Source organism: Grammomys surdaster, unplaced genomic scaffold, assembly GCF_004785775.1.
Source record: "Grammomys surdaster isolate TR1022 unplaced genomic scaffold, NIH_TR_1.0 200, whole genome shotgun sequence".
Classification (NCBI taxonomy): domain Eukaryota; kingdom Metazoa; phylum Chordata; class Mammalia; order Rodentia; family Muridae; genus Grammomys; species Grammomys surdaster.
This window is the reverse complement of record NW_021604645.1, coordinates 1,200,425-1,226,569: the sequence shown is the minus strand read 5'-3', so window position 1 is coordinate 1,226,569 and position 26,145 is coordinate 1,200,425. Positions and strand designations below refer to the sequence as shown.

The following is a 26,145-nucleotide window of genomic DNA, read 5'->3' as shown; positions in this document are numbered from 1 at the left end:
TTCAAGCACATGACCACTTGGTGAATGGATTCATAAAGAGTCTTCTCAATAATAATTGTGGCTTGCTAATTATAAGATATCAAAATCATTAGACAGTCCTTTCTGGGAAAGTTAATATAGCTTTCAGATAGCTTTTAGATAGAAACAGTGAAGATACAACAATAGTTATAATAGCTTTGGAGGAGGATAGCATGGTTAAATCCTAAAAAAAAAAAATAACCAGCATGATTAAATAGGTAAAATAAAACACAAAGCTGAGCATGTCTGTAGGGAGAGTTAGGTCAGATCTGAGGCAACGAGGAATTTGTTTTCACAAAGTCACTGGGAATGAAGGAAGTTTCTCATAGAAAGTTAAGGGAGAGGAGCTAGAGTAAGGATGTAGTTGAGGGAAAGTTTCAAATTGTAAAGCTGAAATTCTCTTCTGTACTGGAAATTTTGTTGCTTATGATGTACTGACCTATGGAGAATGACAGACATATTGAGCACTTAAATGCCTTTTCAGAGTTTTAGTTTGGATTCTTTAAAAAGGGGGCACTTAAGATTAGGACTAAGTTGCAGGAGGTTGATTTGAAAATGTTGCACGGGAGTGGAACATCAGGGGAAGGCATACAAATGAAACACACAACAAGGAATGAGTTGCCACTTCTTGGTAGAGTATACAAAAGAGTGATGGAGCTGGAGTTAAAAACTCACATAGCTGATTAAGAGCCACTCACTACATATCACTTATACAGCATTTACGTTTTACCTCTTATACTGTTCATGTTGCATTTATAGTAGAAAATTATTTATAGGGCAGAAAAAAACCTAGGAAAACTTATGCAGAGGTATTTTAGAGTGAGACAAGAGAATATTTATAGGACATCAGTGGTGTTCATGGAAATAGAAAGTATGCTACAAGTCATATGCAGAGAATCGTATTTTAGATAAAGTTTTATTTTAAACAAATGAATATTTTAAAAAATGTTCTATTCATTTGAAGTCTTGAGCACTTAATATCATATCTACATAGGGCTGAGTTCTACTTGTTAAAGTTTCATTGACTGTAAGTTGTGTGTCATGCTCTGTATTAAGAGCTGGAGATACAATAGGTGATAACTAAGTGGCTTTCCTTTTGAAGATCATATTGTAATGGGCAGGGAGTAGAAAAAGTCAAGCAAATGAGTAAACGGAACTAAATCATTAAATGTCTCAACTTATTAGAATATAAAAATTATTACTTCCACATTAGGTACCACTTGCTATGCTTTATTCCACTTATCCTTTCTCTCTAACAAACAAAAAATATTAATAAATATGTCAGTCTAATTCTAGAACCTTTCACATGCTTTCAGAATTTGGATAAGCATCATTCTTACCCTAGAGCCGTTGTCTTTATTCACTTTAAACTATTATCTGATAGCAATATAATCCCTTTAATCCTCAACAGAGTAAACACATTATTCTAGTGTCTAGGGGTTTCCGGAGGTGTATGGTATTCGCTTCCTTTCCTGATACCCTCATCCCTTCCTGAAAAGAGAGTGTCTGGGAATGAGCAGTGGAGAAAATAGACATTTGTACTGTGTGTCTCTCCTTTGATTGAGCATGATTGATTTTAATGGCCATCTTTGGGCATTATATAAATAAATAGTTGCTGTGATAACCTGATGAAGAGAGACTTCCTCAAGTATCCCCTCTGGGCATTGGAAAGTGCGACCAAGAGTTGGTGCCACCCTATTACTCTCCTTTCTTGTACACACATCTAGTTTCATGTTGCATAGCTTTTTGGCCAGAATACTATATTTATTGACCCCCCTCAACTTGAACATTTGGATGAAAATTTGTCTTCTCTGTACTGGGAGTAGGCAAGAAGAAATTTAGTCCCCTTGTCACCTGACAGTTTCCAACATACTTGCCTCTCCCAGAGGTTTTCATTCCTGTAGCAGGGATGCAGAAGTATGATACTAATGTATGAATGCATGATAATAAGCACGGAGTGATCTGTTGTCTTTATGCAAAGGTGATAAACTTCTTTTCAAGCCTCATTGTTTATTGGTGAGTTAAGGGCATCTTAATAAGGAGCTAGCTATGTTGATTTGCTGAGCTAGTGGCTAAACTCTGAACATTTTGTGAAAATTTTCATGCTTTTAATCCCAGCATTTAGGAGGCTGGTCTACAGAGTGAGTTGCAGAGCAGCCAGCACTTTTACACAGAGAAACCTTAACTCATTAAAAAAAAAAGAATTTTCTGTATCAAATGAATTTTTGAGGTGACTTTAGGAAATATGGAATGCCACCCAGTACATAATATTGCTCTGATACTTTTATTATCTGGTGAGGTTTATGTCCTTCAAGTATAGATCTATTATAAAAGAATAAATCTTTAAACAATATTCGGCATCATTAAATGTTACCCAGCAGCTCTTCCTGGTTTTCCATCCAGGTTTTCTTCTATTCATTATCCTGATGATAATGGTGGTTTCTTTCACCTTTTCAACCTCTTTGCCATCACTTACTTATCCTGGATTTATGATAAACCTTGGGAAGCACACTGTTTCTCATCTTCTGATGCTTCAAAATCAACTGAAAAGTCTTAGCTTATTTGAGGCAGAACCATAAAATGGTTTGTTTGTTTGTTTGTTTGTTTTTCTTAAAATGTCTCTTGATGGTGCTGGAGAGAGCCCCCTTTCCCTGTTAAGGACAGTACTCTCATCCAAGTTCACACTTTTTTTTAAGCCCTTTCATTCCAAATGCTTAAGACTTGGTGCTATTCACTTTTAAATGTGGATGTCAACATTGTATAAAATGCCATCTTGTCATATAGATAAGCAAAAGAGCTGTCTGTTCTGATTATTCTAAAGCAGACAAATAATAATCCAGGGCATGGTGGCACACTGGAAGCTGAGGCATGAAAAGAGCCATGGAGATCAATTCCTGGGGAGGAATGAGAAAGAAAAATAAAGGGGGAAAAAGGAGTAAGCAAGACACTCAGAGTTAAAATTGGTTAGTCTGGTGAAGTGGCTTTTTTTTTGTTTGTTTTGTTTTGTTTTTGTCTTTTTTAAAAAATTATTTTGGATATTTTATTTACATTTCAAATGTAATCCCCTTTCCCCACCCCGACCCAGGAATCCCCTATCCCATCCCCCCTCCTCCTGCTTCTATAAGGATATGCCCCCACCCACACTCCCACTCCTACCTCCCCACCCTCGAATTCCCCTACACTGGGGCATCCAGCCTTCACAGGACCAAGGATTTCCTCTCCCACCTGACAAGGCCATCCTCCCCTACTTGTACAGCTGGAGCCATGGGTCCCTCCCTATGTGCTCCCAGGCTGGTGGTTTAGACCCTGGGAGCTCTGTTTGGTTGGTATTTTGCTATCTCCATGGGGCCACAAAACCTTTCAGCTCCTTCAGTCTTCTCTCTCACTCCTCCATTGGGAACCCCATGATCAGTTCAATGGTTAGCTTTGAGCATCCACCTCTTTATAGTTCAGACTCTGGCAGACCTCTAAGGAGACAACTATATCAGGCTCCTGTCAGCATGCACTCCCTGGCATCCACATCAATGTCTACCTTTGGAGACTGAACAAAGGATGGATATTCAGGTAAAGCAGTCTCTGGACAGCCTCTCCTTCAGTTTCTGTCCCATACTTTGTTTCCATATTTGCTTCCACGAGTATTTTGTTACTCCCTCAAAGAAGGACCAAAACACCCACACTTTGGTCTTCCTTGTCCATGAGCTTCATGTGGTCTGTGAGTTGTATCTTGAATATTGTGAGCTTTTGGGCTAATATCCAATTATTAGTGAGCGCATACCATGCATGTTCTTTTGCAATTGGGTTACCTCACTCGGGATATTTTCTAGTTCCATCCATTTACCTAAGAATTTCTCGAATTCATTGTTTTAATTTTTTATTTTTTATTTTTTAATGGCTTTAATTTGTTCCCTTCGAAAGTCTTGTACATTTTGGTTAATTCATAAATAATGTGATAGATAACCTTTGTTGCTGATTATAACCTTACTTAATGAGTTTGCTGTTGTAGTTGCTGTTGTTTAGTAATTGTTAAGAGAAATGCTTTTGAGTTTTTAGGCTGATTTTCATACCTGGGAACCTGGATTGGCGTCTCACTGGCTGTCATAGTTTGCCTGGTGGGTATGCAGCTTTCCCACGTAATGCTTCATCCACAGTGACCCATCTTCCCAAATGAACTTCTCTTTCCTTTCTGTGTTGGATTCATCTTTCAATGGTGGCAATCAAGAGCATTCTAGGTTTGTCTTTTATTAGAACAGAAACAAATAGAAAATCTCTTCACTAAGTATAAGCTTGTCTGTGTCTTTATGGACCAAAGGAAGTGCTTTTTCCTTAATCTGGCAAGAATTATTAAGATCATAAGCATGATTTTCAGTGTTTTGTATAATCCATGACTCACAGAATAAGAATCATTTGTGAACTGCTGGTTGAGTTAATGAAACTGTGAGTCTTATGTTCTGGGGGTGCCAAGCATTGCTGTCATTTATCTAACTCTTGCTCATGGGTTCAGATTCTCTACTTCCTTTTGCACTCATTTTTTTTTTTTACTTTATGCCAAAGATGCTGAAAACTTTTTTTTTATTTTTTAAATCAAATCTTAATTTTTACTCATTCACACAGGGGTTATAAACACAAAAAGGCAGGATGTGGGGGAAGGGGATGACACCTGGGCGTGGGTGTTCAGGGGGTGTACAGGTATTGGCTGGGTAAAGGTTTAGGGGACAGACAGGTCACTATGACTCTGCCTATGATTCACTTGTCCTTATCTAAGTTGGTATTATCTGCAAAGGCTACCTATTTACAAGGTCTATGACTACTCAGGCTGGTAAATTTCCACAAAAGCTGCCTATTTACAATAGCTTATAGCCATCTGTTTCAATGTTTTTCCAAAGAGACCCAAGACTTGGTGTCAGTATACATGTATGACAGGCCTATTGCTGATTTTAGGCCTATGGCTGATTTTAGGCCTATGGCTGATTTTAGGCCTATGGCTGATTTTAGGCCTTCAGTGTATAAGCAGGACTGCCCCTGATATCTCCTCCCTTCTCTAAGTATAGAAGGGGTGTGGCGATTCTAATCTTGCGAAAGCGGGGATAGAGGCCTCACCTCCAGTAATTGAAGAGGACTTTGTAATGGCTCCGGTACCCCTGTCATTTTCCAGTGAGGCATGAGGGCCAAAAAAAAAAAAATGTTCTAGGAGATGCTAATTGACTAAGATCTTATTTTAAGCTCTCCACAAAAGAATTTGTGTCTCTGTTTAATATTCTCAAGAGAGATGTAAATCCTAATTTCCCTCAACAATTAATTGACAAGAGGAGTAATCTCACAAAAAGTAGAAGAAGCTATTATTAATAGATATATAGTCTGATTAGTTGTTGGCTGTTCTATAGCAGTCCTTTGATAAAAGAGATTATTAATATAGATTTATATTTCTTTAGTGTCTTCATGACTCTCTGACTGTGGAAGGAGCAGCTGCTGGTGCTTCTGCCCTGATTTTACAAGAATTCTGAAAAATTGGCTTTAAAAACAAAAGAGGGGGAACGGTACCGCCCAGAAGGAGTCCCCCAAAATACTCTGCATCATGCCTTGTTCACTTTTAACTCTCTAAAACTGAAAGCTCATGGCAAATCTGCTGCTGACTGCCTCTGGCATCACGGAGACCAATAAAAATTATGCCACAGCTATGTGGAAGGACCCTCATTGTTTTTAATAGCTGAGTAATATTCCACTGTGTAAATGTACCACATTTTTCTGTATCCATTCCTCTGTTGAAGGACATCTGGGTTCTTTCCAGATTCTGGCTATTATAAATAAGGATGCTATGAACATAGTGTAGCATGTGTCCTTGTTATATGTTGGAACATCTTCTGGGTATAGGCCCAGGAGTGATATAGCTAGGTCCTCAGGTAACTCTATGTCCAATTTTCTGAAGAACCGCCAGACTGGTTTCCAGAGTGGTTGTACCAGCTTGCAACAACCACTTTGGAAGTTGTTTTTGTGAATTTGATACCTACAGGCTATTTGGAATTTAACCTCATGAAGATGAGGGATGAGTAGCTCAGGATAAAGACTAAGTGCAAATGGCATGAGAAGTATATGGTCTTAAATATTCAGAGACTAATGACAGGATCCAAGTAATTATGCTATAACCAAATAAAAAAAATAATGCCATGAAGTCACATCAAAGAAGCAATGGAGGAGCCCATCTTCATGCCTTGAAAGCCAAAAGGACAGAATTCAATTTTCATTTTGCATCTAGTTGAAACCATCGAGAAATATTTTTTTCTGGGTTCTTTCACATTTTAACTTTGAGCTTTTCTATTTCCATAAAAATAAAGCCAGATGTCAGTAGATTATAATTTCTGCAGTCGATTTTTGAAAAATACACTAGAAATTTGGGTATCTCTTATCTGAAATGCTTGGAATCAACAATTTTTCATATTCAGGACCTTTAGATTTTTATAATCTTTTTGTAGACATTACCAATTGAACATCTTGAATGGTAGTTCAGAGGATTTTGTATTTCCAGATAAGAGTACCAATTTATAGCTATGGTTTCTATGAGGCAAACATATCTGTATGTGGTTCAGATTTTTATTTTCTTTTGTTTTGTATTTCAGCTGTCAGAAAACGTGAACAATGAAGCTGCCACTTCTTCTGGCCCTGGTGATCTGTTCTGCAGTCAGTACAAATTTGAAGATGGTGTCAAAGAGAAATTCTGGTATGTTGCTGGCAACTTCCTGCTATATGGTCTAAGTGTGTGGAGGTTTCTTTTTTGTGAGCATTCATAGGTCACCTATATCTTTAACTAGGAGTGTCTTTAAATAGAAACTCTTACATTCTAGCTCTATTGGAAAGCAGCCAAAATAAAAATGAAGTTTGCTGCTTACCACTGAGAAAATGTTGGGAAACCAGCGGAAGTTTGTTAAAATTCAATGACCAGCATACTCTCAGTGGACAACAAAATATAAAAGGGCTATTTAGAGTTGGTTACATTTACTGGTGAGTAACCACCTGGGAGCAAACATTTATAAATTAGAAGAGAGGAAATCTTTTAAAACTACATATCATTTGCATACTAATTCAATGTACAACTGTATGGTTTGAAGAGATGTTTTGGAAAAATATCATCAGTGAGATCTCCATATGTGCATACAATTCCTAATAGGAAGACATTTAAAGGATTCAGTTTAAAATAGTAATTTCATGAAAAGAAATTTTCTTGAGTAGAAACACCTATTCCTAGAACATGGCTGTCTGGCAGCCAATCATGATTATACTAAAAGATTAGTTGTTGTCAGTAGATATTTCAATCAAAACTTAAACAATTGTTTAATAACATATGGAGATGTATCTTTCAGTTTTGATTAGATATCTAGTTATAATTACAAAATATGCATGAGGTTTTAACAATTGATTTTCAAATATAACCATTCTATTAAGATACTGAGTAATGCATTATTATATCAAAGCTAAAAAACCAAGCCAGGGTTTTCCTACTGACTTCTGTTTCCATTATTTTTGTTAAATGTATGCACTTTACTATCATTAAGTCTAAAACCACAGCAACAAAGTGCATACTAACCTTTCAAAACAGTACATCCTGAATAGGGCTCAGAGTTTAGTGCTTATTTTCTGAGTTCAAAATGTACTTGCTAATTGAAATAGCTAATAAATAGTGTCGTGCAGCTAATAGCATATGAATAAGTTTCAAAATTGTTGGCTAGAGGTTATATAAGAGAAGAACAAGACTGAAGTCTGGATAATTGTGAAATGGTAATGGGAGGGTTCTGCATGGGCGTGTCTTTTATTTACAGACTCCTACAGTTAAATCACATTAGAATAATTAGGATCTCTTTTCTGCTCCATTTGTGCGGATGGTTTTAGTCTAGCGTCTCTCCAACTTGGTACATCATTTATGGCTGCCTTTCCGTCCTTCACTTTTCAAGTCACATTTTCACTTTCAATCTTGGTTCAGATTGATTGTTGCTGAAGTAAAACACTTGCAGAGATTACTTACTAGCAAATATAACCTGTTGGACCAGATCTCATTTTTTCTCAGTCAGTTGTGTTATGATGTCTGTAGTGCAAGTCTGAAAGGGAAAAATGAGTTAAATGTTTAAAAAACCATCTACATTGTGATAGCTTAATTACAGCCAAACCCACAATAAAAGCAAAGCAAATAAATTGTTAACATTTTGCTTTCTTCATTCTCGAAGAGACAGACTATTTAAGCTTATGTACATAGAGAAGGTTATTGATATACTGGTGACTTTCAGAGATCAACTGACTAATGTTTTGCTTCTTGGTGTTCACTTGTGATTTCCTGGGAATCTTTGTTTTCTCAGTGAGGCCAAGTGCATTTGTCTTTATTAAAGGAACATTACACAGGAAGTTATTTACTTAAGGTAAGACACTTGGGTTTTGTATTGCTTTCAGTCTTTTGTTTTCCTATCATGTTGCTACTTGCTTTGGCCCGGATGACAATGATGACATGGTAGAAAGATTTCCTGGAGGTCTGGGTAAGGGGAGTGCTTTAAATGTTCACTGTTATTCCTCTTCAGTCTTCCAGCTTCTCCTTATGGTGTATAGAGAGCAGACAGAAGAGTCTAATAGGTGAATGCTGTCTTGTGCTTAATTGGATAGTTTTATATATAGTTTCATGTTTGCTTATATACAGTTTTTTTGTTTATATGTTTGCTTATTGTTTAATTTCACAATATAGTAAAATTGAGTGTACAATGGATAAAGAATGCTGTGTGGGACATAGGTGATGAGAATGGGGGGCATATCTTCCTGCTCTTCCCTTCTGTTTAGTTTCTCCATCAAAATCTTCCAATGCGTCAGTACCCATCTGTTATTATTATTATTATGCATTATTTTATGTATAAATACACATATTTTCACTCTGTGATAATCAGATTTGAGTTGATTCACCTTTGAAGGACATTGAAGACTGCTTCATCAAATCTTTAACACTCAGATTTGCTTCATGCACTTTATGATGTCTTTTGCTTTTGTTAATTAAAGAGATCCAGGTTCAAGCTTACATGATTACTCTTTGTAGCCTTGCCAAGGAAACTCAGAGCTTCTAATTTTCTTCTCATTTCCCTTATCTCTAGTTGAAAACAGTAGAATGATTAAGTCCATTATTCACTAGCATTTATGACTATTTAGGTCCTTTATTCTAGACAGGGATCTCTTTCCTTACATTTCTGATGCAGAGGGTGTTTCTTATGGACCAGACAGAAGTCCAAGGGATAAAATTTTCTACTCCTGTACTTGCCAAATGTTGAAAGATGACTTAACAGTTGGAAGTTCTCTTTCTCTCTCCTCCTCCCCTTCCCTCTTCCTCTCCCTGACCCCTTCCCTCTCCCTCTTCCTGTCTTCCCCTCCTCCTTCCTCTTCCCCCTCCCCCTCTCCCTCTCATCATTTTATTTTGCAGTGCTGGGGATTGAATGCAAGTCCTCGTGTGTATTTGGCAAGTGTTCTATGACTGAACTAGTTGTAAAAAGAATCTCCTTCAAGAAACAAATCTCATTGTTTTGGATGATGTGCAGGTTTTAGGGCAAAAAAAGTCCATACTGTCTTTCTATGTCATAGTGGGCATGCCCAACTTACAGGAAATAACAGGACTGGAGTTGGTTGGCTAAATGTGAGTTTGTTACCACCTCCACACTATACTCATAATGTCAATCATCATTTTCATTTTCTAAATTTAATATATAGATAAGGTCATTTGGAATGTATATTCTGTTAAAATTGGCTTACTTTACTTAAAGCTTTATGGAAACACATTGACAAATATGTTGATACAGAAACATGGCAAAAATGCCTATTTTCTTTTCTAGTAGAGGACACATATACCTAAAACTAAATTGTTTTCTTATTGTTGTTTTTTTGTTTTTTTAATTTAGAGTTTTTATTTATTTTTATTAACTTTATATTCATATCCCAGCCCCTCCTCCTTCCAGTCCCACCCTTACAAATCCCTCCCTTCCCATTATCCCCTCTCCTCCTCATAGAAGGGGACGCCCCCTTAGGTACAACCCCACCCTAGGACATCTAGGACTATGCAGGACTAGGGACATCTCTCCTGCTGAAGTCTAACCAGGTAGGGGAAGGGAATCCAATGGCAGGCAATAGAGTTAGAGACTTGCTCTAGTTATTATCCCCCCGAAGACCAAGCTGAACATCTGCTATAAATGTGTAGGTGGCCGAGGTACAGATCCTGCTTGCTCTTTTATTGGTGGTTCAGTCTCTGTGAGCCTCCATGGGCTAAGGTTGGTTGAGTTTGTAGGTCTTTTTGTGGTGCTCTTGACCCTTCCCTCCAGCTTACTCAATTGTATCCCTCACTATTCAACAAAAGATCTCAGTTTGTCTGGGTCTCTGCATCTATTTTAATAGTATGTTTTGGAAAAATTATTCTCCCTCATGAAATAGGCCACAGAAAGTCTTCTAATTTACTGCTTTTTAGAACTTGCTAAATGATGTTTGTGGAGTGCATGTGAATGCTACCATTTGAGCCATGAGGCTTTCTCCTTACATTGTCTTGGATTTTTGTTGTTGCCCTTGTTGCTGTTTCTATTGCTGCTGTACAAAATTTCAAGCTGTGCTGTGCAGTTGTTGGTATCCAGATCTTCCAGCTTGGATGTCCAGATCAAAGGACATAGCATCAGTGTTGTAGGAGTATGTGTTTAAGTTTGTACCAAAAGTAAGCCGACAGGCAGTCAGTTGATCTGTAGGATAACCACAGTTAGCGACTTCTCTGTGATCTGCAATTTTAAATAAAATTATAGCTACTAAAATACTTGAATCAGGAACAACGTAGTTTCTAGAAATGAGGAGGACCTGAAGACTTACAGGCACATACTGGGCACTTACAGATACATTTCTGGATAGACATATATGAAATCATTCAACTCTATGTAATGAGAGAATTACTATATTTGAGATTTATGATATTATGCCATTTTCTAGTTGTTGATGAGTGGTTAGCTGCTTGTTTTCACTAGAAATGGGCAACCTTTAAATTTCCCAGAGAAGTAAAAGCAGACAATAAATGAAGAAATAAAGGTTATATGAACTATCTTGCTTGAATAAGACAGAGTTTCTCAAACCCCTTCCGAAATACAAAGTCACTTCTTTTATGAGTCAGATTGTTATATAATTCTGAATAACATCAACTATCGTTTCTTTCAGTTCTTTGATGTATTGTTTCAAAAATGTAGGCCAGAAGTAAAGCTAGCTTAAGTATATTCATGCAGCATCAAGTCAACAAGAATATCAACAAGACAGTACTCGATTTTCATTTTATAAACTTACTGTAGTGAGCTAAGATCAAGGAGAAAAATTCCACCCAACTATCTTCACTTTGGTTTGAATAGACATTCTAGTACTCGGTACTTGAGTATTTTAATTATTTGGTTAGGGTGAGCTCTCTAATGGAATTTAGATTTTTAAGGAAAAGGAATGTTGGGTGAGAATGATTGGCTAGGTCAGTAGAAGTATTGCACAATGAAGTTTTGAGTGAAAGACAAAGTTTAGAACAAGTTGAGAGTAGGCAGAACATTATTCATATTAGCCTAAACTTGTGGCCTGGATCACACCCAATGAAATGCTTAGTGGAGAAGATGAAAGAGAAATAATTTTAGAGTTCGTCTTCATTGGGTTTTATATGGCCACAGGCATAGCATATTAAAAATTCTTACTGAGCATGCAACATTCTACTAGTCCTAGTGTGGGGGAGGAAGGAAAGGAAATGAAAGCTTATTCAGTCAAAACTATTTAATCTTATGGAGATAAATGAATGGCTAATAAAATTATAGTAAACTAATGGAATAATATATAGTTATCAAGATGATATTGGGATTTAGACCATATCCATCCACTAAAATGTGACTATAAAATGATAGCAACTAATAAAGCAGAACATACTGATGTTTAAAATGTGCACTTATGCTGATTAAAAGTGAAATAGAATTTCTGATGAATTTTCACATTTATAGACAAATGGAGGTTTTTTTTTTCTATAAAGATGCCTTAAGGTTATAATCAAAAATTTCCTATCTCATACTTGAAGTGATTTCTCAGGAGTTAAGTGTAATGGTCAGTCTTCTAGAGGACTTGAGTTCAATTCTCAGCATCCACATGGTAGCTCACAGTCATCTGTAATTATGCCTGTTCCAAGGTGGGATTCTTATGACCTCTTCTGCCCTTGACGTCCAGTATGCACATAGTATACAGACATATGTGCAGATAGAACACTTATATCCATTTAAAAATAAAATGAAAAACCAACTAATGGATCCAGTTTACTGAAAGCAAGTACTCTTATTTAAATATGTCACATATGGAACTTCTGGTGAATTACACAAGAGAGTTGGATTTAATATCAAACTTTCATAGTGCAGGACCCTAAAGATAGGAGAGTGGGAAACAGTTGAAATTAAGGGTAGACATTCTACAGAAGATTGAGAAGTTGAGAGCAAGTCTCTTACACCCACGTGGAATCAGACTGGGATGGAAAGAGGCAGGAGGACCATCATAGGAAAGGACACATTGTCAGTGAATAGAGATAGCAAGGTGTGTGGTGTATATGCCTGGGAGAAATGCTGCATTTGTTACTAGTTTCACATTGTTTTAATAAAATACCTGAGAGAACCACTATGAGAAAGGGTTTATTTTAGTTCAGTTTGGGGACATAGTCTCTCATTGTGGGGAGATTATGGTGTCAGGTGCTTGAGTTAACTCTTTGCATTGCATTTTCAGTCGAGAAGGAGAGAGCAAATGTTAATACTCATCTAGCTTTCTCGTTTACATTCAGTCTAGGAACCCAGCATGGAACTGTCCTGCCTGTATTTAGGGGGAGCCTTTATTTCTATTTTTTTAATACAGTCTAGAAACTATCACACAGATAGGATCAGAGAGTTGTTTCCATAGTAATTCTCAATCTCAGGTTCAAATCAACAGAAACCATCCCAGGTGTATGTCACCTAGGTGGGGTTTTGGTACAACAAGTCAAAGAATGGTAGAGATTTTACTTTCCATGAGAATAAAGTCAAATGACTATATAGAATAGCTAGGTGGGCAAAAAAGAAATCTGAAATGTTTCTCATGTGGGAAACCAGAATTTGACATGGAAGACAAATACAATTAGTTTCCATTTATGTTTCATCAAAATTTTATTTGGAAACATTACAAACCTACATAAAAATTAAAAAGAGTCACATAATGGCCATACATTCCTCACCTTGGTCAATGATTGCATGCTGAGAGGATCTTTTTTTAAATGAGTTGAGAATAAATATTTTTAAATTCTGTTTCCATGACTGTTGAGATAAGATAATTTTCTCCTTTGTTGTATTAATAGAATGAGTTGTAGTGAATATTTTAAACAGTAAGTCAATCTGCTTTAAGGTAATAAATATGACTGGCTTTGCAAATATCCATCAAGATGTATCATTCATCTGAAATTTGACACAAAATATTTTGGTACCTCTTGCCTAGTTTTGTTGAATATTATTGTGCTTTATTCATGAATATAATGTCTTGTTATTTTTTTTTGTAGTATTGCCTTCATTAGATTGCATGAGAAAGAAATTTGCTTCATAAAATGACTTGGGAAAACTTCTGCTTTCTTTTATATAATCACTTTTAAATTTTTACAGTCGAGTTGTTATCCCCCTCCCAGTCTGCCCTTCCACAGTTCCTCATCCCATTCTTCCTCCTCCTGTCTCAAAGAGGATGTCACCCTTCCACCCCCATGCTAGGCCTTCCCACTCCCTGGGGCCCCAAGTCTCTCGTGGGTTAAGTGTACTTCTCCCACTGAGGCCAGAAAAGACAGTCCTTTGCTACATATGTGTCAGGGGCTTCATATCAGCTGGTGTATGCTGCCTGGTTGGTGGCTCAATGTCTGAGATATCTTAGGGGTCCATGTTAGGAAGACCAGAAGTCTCAACTTCTGCTTTCTTGAATGACATTTTCATCTTCAAATTAGTAGTAGTGTTGACCCCAGCAATTATTTGGACTTGGAATCCTGTTTCTTTGACATTGAAAACTTGATGCTGTGATATTTAAAATTATATCCAGGACTATGTATTTCTTTTCTTTTTTAAAGTCAGATTTGGTACTTTGTGGTTTTTGAAGGGATTAATCTATTTCAAGTATTCTTTTAATTTATTGGCAGGGAAGCATACACATACATTTGTCTCCTAAAACATCTATTGCTCCTTATGATGGAAACTCTAACAATCCTTTCTTCTAGTTTTTGAAACCTACAGTATTTTATTAATACGTTGGTTTTTCTTCATAATTTAAGTACATTCTGTGTATGGTGGAGAAAATATAATAACTTATCTCAGTGTCTGATGTTTGTTGAACTTTCCTTTCTGTTCTAGTTTATGAACCTATGCTGCATAGTTTTATATCAACTTGACACAAGCTAAAGTCAACTGAGAGGCAGGAATTTCAATTAAGAAAATGCCTCCAAAAGACTTAATTGTAGGGCATTTTCTTAATTACCAATTGATGAGGAAGGGCATAGCCTATTATGGGTGGTGCCACTTCTGGGTTGGTGGTATTGGTTTTATAAAAAACAAAACAAAAAAACAGGCTGAATAAGCCATGAGGAGCAAGCTACTAAGCACCCCTCCATGGTCTCTGCATCAGCTCCTGCCTTCAGGTTCCTGCCCTGTTTGTGTTTCTATGCTAACTTCCTTCAGTGGTGGACTAAAATTTGGAAGTAAAAGCCAAATTAAACATTTCCTCTCCAAGTCGCTTTTGGTCATGGTGTTTCATTATAGCAACAATAACCCTAACTTTGACAAACTCTGTTGGTGAACATTGCATATGAATAGTTAATTTTTGCTACATATAATTCAGTACTTATCAATAAAGTCAAGGTAATTGATAACACTTTTTGTATCTTTTTGGTTTTGTGTTACTCATCAAATAGATTAGTGAGATGATTTTTTATTAATATGTCTAATTATAATTGTGGATTTGTCTTATTATTCCACTACATTTGACAGTAATAGCCTCATAAATTTTGAAGCTCTTGTCAGTTACATAAATTTAAAATTGACTTTGCAAAGAATAACCTTCTTTTCTTAAAAAGTTTTCTCTTTGTCTATGGCAATATATCTGCTAGATGACATAAGCTTGTTGTTTTCATGATATATTAATCCTTTATTATTAGCATTTGTAGTTTTAAATGAAAAGTATGTTTTGTTGACTGCATATTACTGAATGTTGCTTTATATTCAGCCTGAAAACTTTTTTCTCTTTAGGTAGAGAATGTAGTTCATTTACCATGAATGTAATCTTGTTGTGTTTGGAATTTTGTCTATTCTATTGTCACATATTTTGCATTTGTCTCTTCTCAATTTTTCCCATTGTTGTTCATTCACTTCTCATTTATGATTCAGTTTTTGTTAAATGAATAATTTTTGATATTCCATTTTGTGTCATGTCTAGTGACTTACTTTGTAGCTCTAACTCTTTTTCTTATGGTTAGTGGTTGCTTAGAGGAGGAGGTCTCAAATTATGGGTCATGGACCCATACAAGCCTCTTTCCATGGCACGTTTTTATAAATAAAATTGTATTGGAAAACAGTGACATTTTATTTTTGTATATTATAGATGAGTGTTTTGTGCTCCAGTTTCAGAGAGGAATATTTACTATAAGCAAGGTATTGGCCAAAAAGCCTCAATTATTTTTAAAGGCTTAGTCCTGCTTTACTGCTAACTATTTGCAGTCTTAACTTTACAGTGTCCATACAGAATCTACAATCTGCCACTCTATGCTTCACCCATGACCCACAATATATTTGATATTGTATTCTTTCTGTTTATCCCTAAATGCTTACACTTGTTATAACCCTGTTATAATCCAACTTTCTTTGACTTGTTACTTCTCAGTTCACCAATATGATAACCTTTCTACAGCACAGATTACGATTACTGAACTGCTTGTCTTTTGTGTTTGCATCATAACGTCTTCTACATTTATTATGAAAATGTCTTTCATTATTTTCCAAGGTACTTAAGAGAATTAGATAATATAGTTTTTATATTTTTTTAATGTATTTACTATTACTTGGGGTTTATTTTAATCCTGATAGTTTGAAACATTTTTGCACCCCTCCCCTTTTTTCTTAGATTATAAAATAGTCCTTTTACTGTTTTACAGACCACAAATATGCTAGAAAATTTTGTTTTTCTTAAGTGAAAATATATTTATATTTTCTCAAAATTTTAGACTTCCTTGCCCTGGATATAGAGTGCAGGACTGACAGCTTCATTAGTCTTTGGTGTTATTACATTAATTCTAATGAGAAGCCAGTGGTCGATCTTATTTTTTCTCTTTCTGTGTGTGGCATATATTCTTCTCTGATTGCTTTTGACAATTTGTCTTTGGTTTTACTTATGATGGATTCAATTAACTTTACAAGTCTGTCTTTGTACATGTGTGGATATATGTGTGTGGGGGGGAAGGGGGCAGAGAAAGAATATAATAATATGAATGGCTTGGTAGGAAGGAAAACTATATAATGAAAATCCATTTCTTTCAGTTATATTACAAAGAATAGTATAACAGCGAGCATGAGTTAATAACTGTTTATTACTTTGATTGTCATATATATATGTGTATATATATACACATATATATATCAGTAATACATAATGTGATTGATATATTAAAGTCCTTTATGAAACTGGTTCTTTTTAATTAGAAATGTGTAGATAATTATACTAATGAAAATAGTTCATTAGTTTATTAACCGAAAATTCTGCAAACAATTCATTTATGAATTCTACCCAGTTCTGTGGCATTGTCTGTATACAGAAGTTAGAATATTTGGTATCACCTTGGATTTATTTCTATTCACAACATTGAAGAATGAGAGGACAATTAAGAATAATTACACCTTCTTAATTTTGATTTGGGACTTATTCCATACACAAGAATAGCTAAGAACTTTAGTAGATGGGCTCCTCCTTTCTCTTGCTTCAAAATGAAAGGGCATTGTATTTGCTGGAGAGGAATTTTGAATTCCTGTTATTTCTGCTAGGGTGACTTTCCATCATAACCTGACTCATGTAGGCATGACAGGGGAAAGTGCATCCCTTGGGACTCTACAGGTGTAATTTGCACTAAACGAAATACGTGCCTGCAAAGCACACTCTTAATGCTTACTGTAGTTTTTTTCCCAGTGGAAAGTTGATACCCAGAGATTTCTTAAAATATTCAAGGTACATGCTAATCCATCAGAGAGATACTGAATATGTAGCTTACCTTTTATCATATTCTAATTAATGTCCCATTTTTTCCTTCCATATATTTATTTAAAACCATCACAGTGAAGCAGAATGTTTTATGAGGATGGCACAGACTTTCCTCTTCTGATAGAAATGCTTTGACATTCAATGACCTTCCCCCAGGCAAAAAAGAGTCAGCACTACTTCTCTCTGCCTGTGTGGCTTAGGAGAACTGTATCTTAAGTGAGCACTCTCTAAATGGCTACAGAAAAGAAACATATGGTTTTTTTTTTTTAGAGATTCTCATTAATCCCCTGAGATGAATGACATATACTTGGGATTGTTTCTTTGTGTGGGAAATAAAATAGTGGTTGGTGGTCGTACAAAACTAAATTCTGCTAAGGGATATCATAGATACAGGATGTTTATTAATGTACCCAAATATGCAAGCAGGCTGTGTCAGAAGTCTTTTCTGGATACCTTGGTGTAAAATGGACTAAGGCATACTCTTTGCTTTCAAAGAACTCAGTAGATCACAGAGGAAGGGAGACACTAATATGTATCATATGTTACTATATGTCAGGCACTTTGCTAAAACATGCTTCTTCATAAAAAGAAATCACTAATCTAAACCAGTACTACACTTGTCAATTTGTATAGATACAGAGAAAGAAGCTTTTCGTGGTTGAATAATTTGACCACTTCTCTCTAGCTAGGAGTTGTTAGAGCCAGATTTCAACTCAGGTTTATTTGGCCGCAGCATTTTGCCATTAAATACTCTGTCATGTTGTACTGTTGTATGCACATCACTGCACTCATTTTCCAGTTGAGATATTTAAAGGGCAAGTTCATCTGAGGTCTCTAGCTATTCAGAGACAAATTCAGACCTCAAATCATTGTCTGATTTCCATGTTTAGGCTTTTGTCCTTAACATATGTGTTTTAAAGGGTATGAAATAGTACAAGTCCTTGGGAGAGGCACGGATACAGTTCCGGTGAATATTTTTTTTCTGTCTTGAGGTCAGAGTTATCAGGGAAGGCTTCTTGTAAGAGATGCCATTTGATAACAAATGAGAAAAGCTGATCTGAGAATAGCGATGGGATACAGTATTTCTAGATGAGATCAATAGCACTAAGTGTGCAAGTGTGTAAAGTGATTACAATTTTGGAGTACTAAGCAACCCGGATAGTGTAAACCCAAGTAATTAGGAAACATATTTACACAGAAACAAGCAGTTATACAGATGGTGTTTCAAATATATCTTATGTTTTTAAAATATAGGAAATATATTGAGACTCTAAGAAGGAAGTGTAGGCTGTGGTGGATCAGTTGGGAGAGTAGGAGGCAAGGTTGCTCTGACTTTCAAGTCCTGGGCTAGAGTTTTGTTCGAATGCTTTCCATTAGCTATAAGAGGAAGGACCAATCACAGCTTCGTTTTCAATTCTGAAAGTATAATTTTGAATAAAAGAAATTACTGAGTAAGTCATTTCTGTCAATTACAAATTGAAGCTTACTTTTCTATTTTCCTCAATGTTCAGCTGAGTGGAACGAATGATTTTCAAAAGGAATTTATTTCTGGTCTTCGAATTACCAGCAGGTGGCAGTGTGACACATTCCTTCTATAGAAGTAAAGTTGCATTTTTTTTTCCTTTGCTTTCCCCCATGCATGCCTAGCTCTCTCCAGGGCCTGAAATTAGAACTGTTTTTCTTGTCACCTGGGCGTGATTGGTCTAAAATTTACACATGTGCTAGTTTCTGATGGCTCCTTGGCTCAGGGACTCACTGGATCTTTCTATTTTCCTCAAGGAGAGTGCAAAGCACAGCTCAAGTTAACTTTTCAAGTGGCTCTTCCCAGTTAGGAATTCAAACTGTAAAGGCATAAAAAGGCTGTAAGGTGAAAAGATTTTGCGTTTGGCAGGCCTCCACCTCAGCCACTCTGCTTTTAAAGTGCTTCCTTCCTTACCAGCATCTACTTCTCACCACAGCTTGAGTAGTATGCAAAACGTTCACAATTGCCTTGATCTTTACTCAGAACTTTCTTGCTCTTTAATAGGCCACAGCTCAGTTCATCTTTAAAATGGTCCAGGGTGACAGGTCAGGACACAGATTAACATAGGGCTACTCGATCCACTTCTTCCTAACTGTCCATATTGCAGTTCTACTGGGTGTTAGTAATGTGAGAGCTGAAGCACACACCAAATCTCCATTCCTCTCCATCCGCGCCACTGCCTTCATATCCTTTCCCTCTTGAACACTGCACATGGCTCTAACCTGAAGCCTTCAGCTTTCAGTTACTCCTCTGTTACCTCCCATCATCTGTAACATGTGTAGGTGGAGTTTTAAATTATAGCTATTATGCGATTTATAAGAATTTATCTAGTCATCTAATATGTGTGGATTAACTATTTCCGGCAAGATATTTTCCTATGAAAGAGACACCCTTTTGGTTCACTACCGCATACTGGGAAAAAATTCAGGTATCCTGTGTGGTATACGATCAGTTACATGTCAGATTCTTCTTGGTCTATTACCTAATTCATGTCTCACAACATATTAGGTTAGGAACTATTTTATATAAATATAAAATATTTATGTCATATGTATGTATAGATGTAAATATGTCCTCATATATACAGATGTTCTTCAAGCTATTGTTGAGTCCCATCCTGATATCCTATCAGATATAGAAAATACCGTAAGTTTAAAATGAATTGCAAAGCAGAACAATTTAGTGATATAGTATGTTATAGAATATTGTATTCATCTTCGTGTTCTGATGATGATGCTGACCATGAACTGCAAGTGAAATTGCTCAGGGTCATGAAAGAATGTCATGCTATATGTTAGTAGTGTGGGAAAAGATCAACACTCAAAATTCAAAATAGACCTTTTGCCAAATGCATGCTCTTGTGTTGAAAACTTTAATGTTAGATTATTGTAAGTTGAAGACTGTATCCATATTGACCCCAGGTGGGATCAATCTTGTTTCTGTATACCCCTCATAGATGACATACACATCATCCTTAGTTATTTGTCATTCTGAAAAAGAACTCTTCACTTGTGAGCCCTGGGTATTCCATCCACTGTTTTGCCTCACTTGTAAATCCTTCCCTACTTTCCCTTTGTTGTCATAAAACTGCTCGTATTTAAAGACCTATTTCAAGCATTGTTCTCTCAGGGTAGTTTTGTTTGGATTTCCCCTACCCCTCATGATCTTCTAGCTAGAAATAATTGTCTTTCTTCCTCTGTGTTTATTTCACATTTTGTTTGTGCTTCTATGTTAGAGTTGATGATATTGGGATTTACTTATTTGTATGTCTATCCTTTGTACTATATCTATAAACTTTTGGAAGGCGTAAATTGTTGGTTTGAATTTTCTGGTTGTCGTAGGCTGTCTTCTATATCACAGTTGATCAATAAGTACATATTAGATGGTAGAAAACTGCACGTGGATTGTTGAACCCTTGCTGTCTTGAAGAGCAGAGGGTTTGTGATAGAAAGTTATTGAGCAACCTGAATTTCTAAGCATCGCACCTGACAGTTTGGAATTATGGCTGAGATAGCAGAGTACATGGGCTTTCATATTTTGATGAGAAAAATTTAACAGTGGTACATACCCCTGAAAGTTTACTCTCATCAGCAAAATTACACATACACACACACACATGCACGCACACATGCACACGTACACATGCACTCACACATGCACACACGCACATGCATCAGTTCTTGTCCATGTTTCTATGCCCACTTTCTTTTCCTGGTACATAAGAACATGGAAGCTGTATGAAGGTACTCACTAAACTCCAGAATCTGCCAGTATCAAAGGAGCTCTCAGCACAAATTTGTTTAAATTTTGTTTTCAGCCATGTATCTTTGTCCCTTTTTCTAATTGTTCTTTTATATTTTGGAGTAGAGCATGTGAATGAAGCTAAAATGTCATTTACCAACATGTCCTGCTACTACTTAGTGAATGTCATGACCGGGGTGCTACATAAATCTATTATTAAACGTTGTGACAATTTGTCATTTTGTTTGCTATTATTTCCTAGTCTGAATAGGGCCTTTCTACTTCCTCTAATCCCCATGTTTTGAAGCCCAGGGTGTAAAGGTTGGCTGCTTGCCTATAAAAACAAAGAAGAGGATGGACAGCATTGTGTCCTGAATAATCTTACTTTCCCTTTTCCAGTGCGGTTTTCAGAATTATTCCTCATACTTTAATTTTCTGAATATTAAGATCAGGTTTGTCATACTCTGACCTCTTACTGGTGTTACTCAAAATGACTTGTATCATCAGACTTCTTGCATCCTCCCGTGTACATTTCTTGGTGCCCTTTCAGGTGCTCGCAGCGAAGGCTTTGTTTGCCATTTTCACATTCTTAAATATTTATGCTACTTTGAATGTCCACTTGGGAAGGCAAGAAACCAAGTATGATCTTTTGCATTATTTTGCATAAAATTAACATGTTGATTTTTTTCTACAAACCCATAGGTTACAGATTAATTTACATAAACCTGACATTCAGGAAGCTCAACCTTTACCTTGTCAAAGAAAATGAAATAAGTCAGGACAATCAAAAGTGAGTATATTTAAAGCATCAGAAAATGAGATAGGCAACGGTTGAAGCTTCTTATTGTTAATTGTTAATATGCACAGAATTTTATTTTTCTTTGTACTTTTTTTGAGACAGCTTCTTGGTAGGTAGCTGAGTCTGATCTTAAATCTGAGATCCTCCTGCCTCAGTATCTTAAGTGCTGATGATATTCTGAGCATAAGCCAAAACATTCAGCTACTCACAAAATCTTAGTGTATAAAGGCATCACAGCTACTTTGTCCCCAGTGTAAGAATCCCATTGAGAGCTCATCACTCAAGTGGTGACCCAGGGGACAGTTTCCCTTTCAAAACAAAATGTTCACTGAGGTAAATGCTTTAATTTTGGAAAGCTTTTAATGGTAGGGATCAAATCCGTTCTTGTATGCATTTTTGCTAATGGATCATATCTCTGTGTCCCACAACCAGTCTAATCCGTTTTAATCAGAATTTGTAGTTGATGGGTAAGGATTAAACAAGTCCACAAATGCTCTGAAACTGATTGAAAAATTCTTTGTCAGAGCATGTGTGAATATAGTTACATATCTGTTACTTTCCTGAAAATTGTAAAGGTCTTCTGTGATTCTCCTTTCTGGTCATGTTCTATAAGCCAAATATATGGCTTATACAGTTAGTACCCTGTGCATTGAAGGAAGCTGGATTTAGATTACCATTTTCTTGTTGCAGACTTGCTTTTCTTACTAATTTCTTTACATGTGTGTTTAATGAGTGTTTGGATTGCTCTATTTTTCAAGAGGCCAACATTGCCTTCTGTTTAGTTCTTAATTCTGTTTGTGCTTCCAAACATCTTGTCTTCACAATTTACAATTAAATGATGGTGATCTCTAGTTATTTTTAATTATTTCTCTTAATTTTAGAGATTCTAATTACATCATTTTCTCATTCCATTTTCTCTCTGAAAACTTTCCAACATACCTCTCCTAGCTCTTTTTTTTTTCAAATTTTTGGTCTTTTTTTTTCATTAAATGTTGCTATACACATATATGTCCCCTTTAAATGTCATAATTTGTGCAAATTCCTACACTTGTGATCGTTTCAATTCTACGGACAAGCAGCAAAACTGGATTTTTGAAAACTGTAATTCGAACAATATTTTTCTTCTAACTTCCCTCAGATCCTCCCCATCTTTCCATCTACTGAACTTTATGGTCTCTTACTCTATCAAAAACTGCAAACAAACAACAACACCAAAAGAAACAAACAAACAAAAGAAAACCTCCTAAACTCAATGCAAACAAAACCCAATAAAGAAAAAAGGTACCAAACAAAACCAAAAAGCACACAAAAACTGGCATATGTTTAGTGTAGGCCAACTACTCCTGGGCATGGGGCCTGCTCTGGAATGTAGTTGACATGCCCAGTGTCATTCCATTGGAGAAAACATATTTTTTCTGACCCATCACCTATTGATTGCAAACAGCTTCTTGGTTAAGAGTAGGGCTTTGTATCTACCTCCCCTCTCAGTACTAGGACTTTGTTCTAAACCTGTTCTTACACATGCTGACCTATTCTCAGGGAATTCTGTTATGTCTGGAAATCCGTTGCCTTGGAATCATCTATCACCTCTGACTCCTAAAATCTTTTGGGCTCCTTTTCTCCATAGATTCCCTGAGCCTTGAGGGGATGGATTTGATAAAAACATACTATTTAGAACAGAGTGTTTGAAAGTCTCCCATGGTCTGCACACTGTCCTGTTGTGGGTCTGTGTTAATTGTCATCTACTGAAGGAGGACACTTCTCTGATCGGGGCCAAGTGAAGGTCTGCTTCCCTTTTAAGGTTCCTCTAATATCTTGTCTGTACTGTGTCAAAGAATTATAACTGAGAATTCTTGCCCCTTATTTTATTTTTATAACTTATCTATTTTATCTATATAATGTTTCAAACTTAGAAACTAATTTAAGTACAATGGTTAGGTTTCCTCTAACTCAAGAAAATTATGAACTTTAATTCCAACAGAGTTCTTATCTTTTACTTTGTGAATATCTGGTGCTTTATATATATGTATATATCCTTAAGCAGACCATTCAGATGCATCTAATTCAATTTTAGGAAGTTTTATGTTATCATGTACTGTATGAAAGCTGTAAAATTGATCTCTTTCTCTTTTGTGATTGATCAGAGACTTTCCTCTGATACAAAATACTCTCTTAAAAATTTAATATACTTAATTATATGTTGCCATATCAAATAAAGTAATTTATAACATCAAACTAGAAAGAAATTAATTTAAAATTTTAATTGCATAATTTAGTTTGGCATTTTATTATAATGAAGTCCATAGCACATTAATAATGTCATTGGAAGAACATACCAAGTACAGATTTTTCTGGAAGTCACTAGGTAAATGTGGTGTTGTTCACTGATGACCTTGGAATTAGGTGTGGAAAAATCAAAATCTCAGCCGCTCTGCAATATGTGAGGAACAAAAATGAAAATAAACTTCAGGATGAAAGGTCACAAAAACTGTAATTATGGTATCTTGGAACAGAGAGCTCTAATGATGACTTGAAAGAGATCAGACATTTTTGATTATGAAGAGTTGTCTGTTTTCAGTTAGAAATGGATGGTTTAAGATTAAGGGTGACGTTTGCTTTTAAGAGAATCATGTCTTCTGTTGGTTAGAGATTCTCTTACCTAGGGCAAGATGCTTAACCACATGATATCTTGAGTTTACTTCAATTTCTAAGTTTCTATCCTTGGGCAAAAGATACTATATCTCTGATATGCCAATACTGACATGAGCTTTTTTGCTGATTTGCATTTCATCTTGGAATTTTCAACTTCATTCTTAATTATGTATAGGACATATGTCCCTCTAGGGGAAGAATATAGATGGAAGGAAAGGACTATTTTGTTGAGTGACGAAGATGGCCACCATTAAATATCTAAGTGGACATTGTTCCTGTCAACTTTGCACCAGAAAGGCTATGTACTTATTTCAATTTTGTTTTCACATCTCAAAATATTTTTTGCACACATCGTATATGAATTGCCTTCAGACTTTATGTTGTGATCTAAATACTTTATGTTTTACTTGAATGTTGAGACTGATACAGCAAAATAGCCAACATATATTTACATTTTCACCTTAGTATACAGATCAGTGTGGTAATATATTTTGGCTAAAATCCAAATTTAAAACAAGGGAAGTTTACTTTGTTGTAACTTATCATGAATACACAATTATAAAACAGTAAAGTGTGTGTTTATGTGTTTAGAGTAGAACAGTGATGGATAGGTGCCTAACATAGGTGATCAAAGGAATACACCCCAATATTCTCACAGTTTAAGTATCTTTACAGATCAAGTTAATAAAATAGAATTACATGGTCCTGGAATCTCTGGTCTAAACATCCTTACAGATAATTTTGTCAAAAGTTTTCATTTCTACTTCAATCATTCTCACAGTTATGCTTCAGCTGAAAAGATCCTGGAAGAGGGGCATTGGACTCCATAGGGAGGAAAAACAAATAGTGTGTACTCAATACTACCTGTTAAATAAATAAATAAATCCATGAATGTATTTAGAGGTCTTGGCTTTCCTGTTAGAAGTTATAATGTCTCAAAGTTATCAATATCATTGTTAATAATTACATAAATGGGTAGGAGGGTGGGTGGGTGAAATATCTTTTTGTAATTCCAGCAGAGTTGCATTTTTATATTTTAGAAATACACATACAAGTTTGCCAAACCTTCTCTGATACTCTAATGGAATCTTTTAAAAGCTCTTTCTTGCTTTTGTAATTGCTAATTGCCAAGCACTATACGGAAATTGTTTGGCTGATAGTCTGTCTCTGAGGAAGCTGGTCATGCTCTGGGAAGAGGCCAATTCTGTAGAAGAGAAAGTATCTGTGTTGCATACCCTGTTTTCAGCTGAAGTGTCCTTCAATGCTTGAAGCATTTCTTGCCATATCATGCCCCAGTGCAGAATCCTCTATATTTTCTTCCTCTTCTAGCAGAGCTGAACTCTTAGAGTACCTAGCTCACACAAGAAGAGCTCTGTTGGTTAAGTGCTGGTGGGGTACTCTAAACACTTTGATTCTAGTATTACTATCTACACTATAGTTAAATCACATTCTCTATGTGAACTCTCATATTTTTCTCAGAGGGAAAACATTATGGGGAATTTGGGTTTGGCTTAAATCATTTTCATTTGTGTGCGCACATGAATGTATGTGGCAATGTAGCTCAGGTTAACTTTAAACTCACTCTGTAGCCCAGGCTAACTTCACAATCTCAATACTCCTCATATCTCAGTCT

General features: G+C 36.0%; 1 protein-coding gene across 1 annotated transcript in view; it reads left to right on the top strand.

Annotated features, from left to right (window-relative positions):
- Nucleotides 1–26,145, top strand: part of Il1rapl2 (interleukin 1 receptor accessory protein like 2) — a 1,099,213-nt gene that overhangs the window by 73,573 nt on the left and 999,495 nt on the right. Inside the window, exon 2 of the mRNA XM_028770319.1 lies at nucleotides 6,630–6,730. Within this exon, the coding sequence (XP_028626152.1) occupies nucleotides 6,649–6,730 (82 nt within the window). The 5' untranslated portion in view covers nucleotides 6,630–6,648. The remainder of the gene's footprint in view (nucleotides 1–6,629; nucleotides 6,731–26,145) is intronic.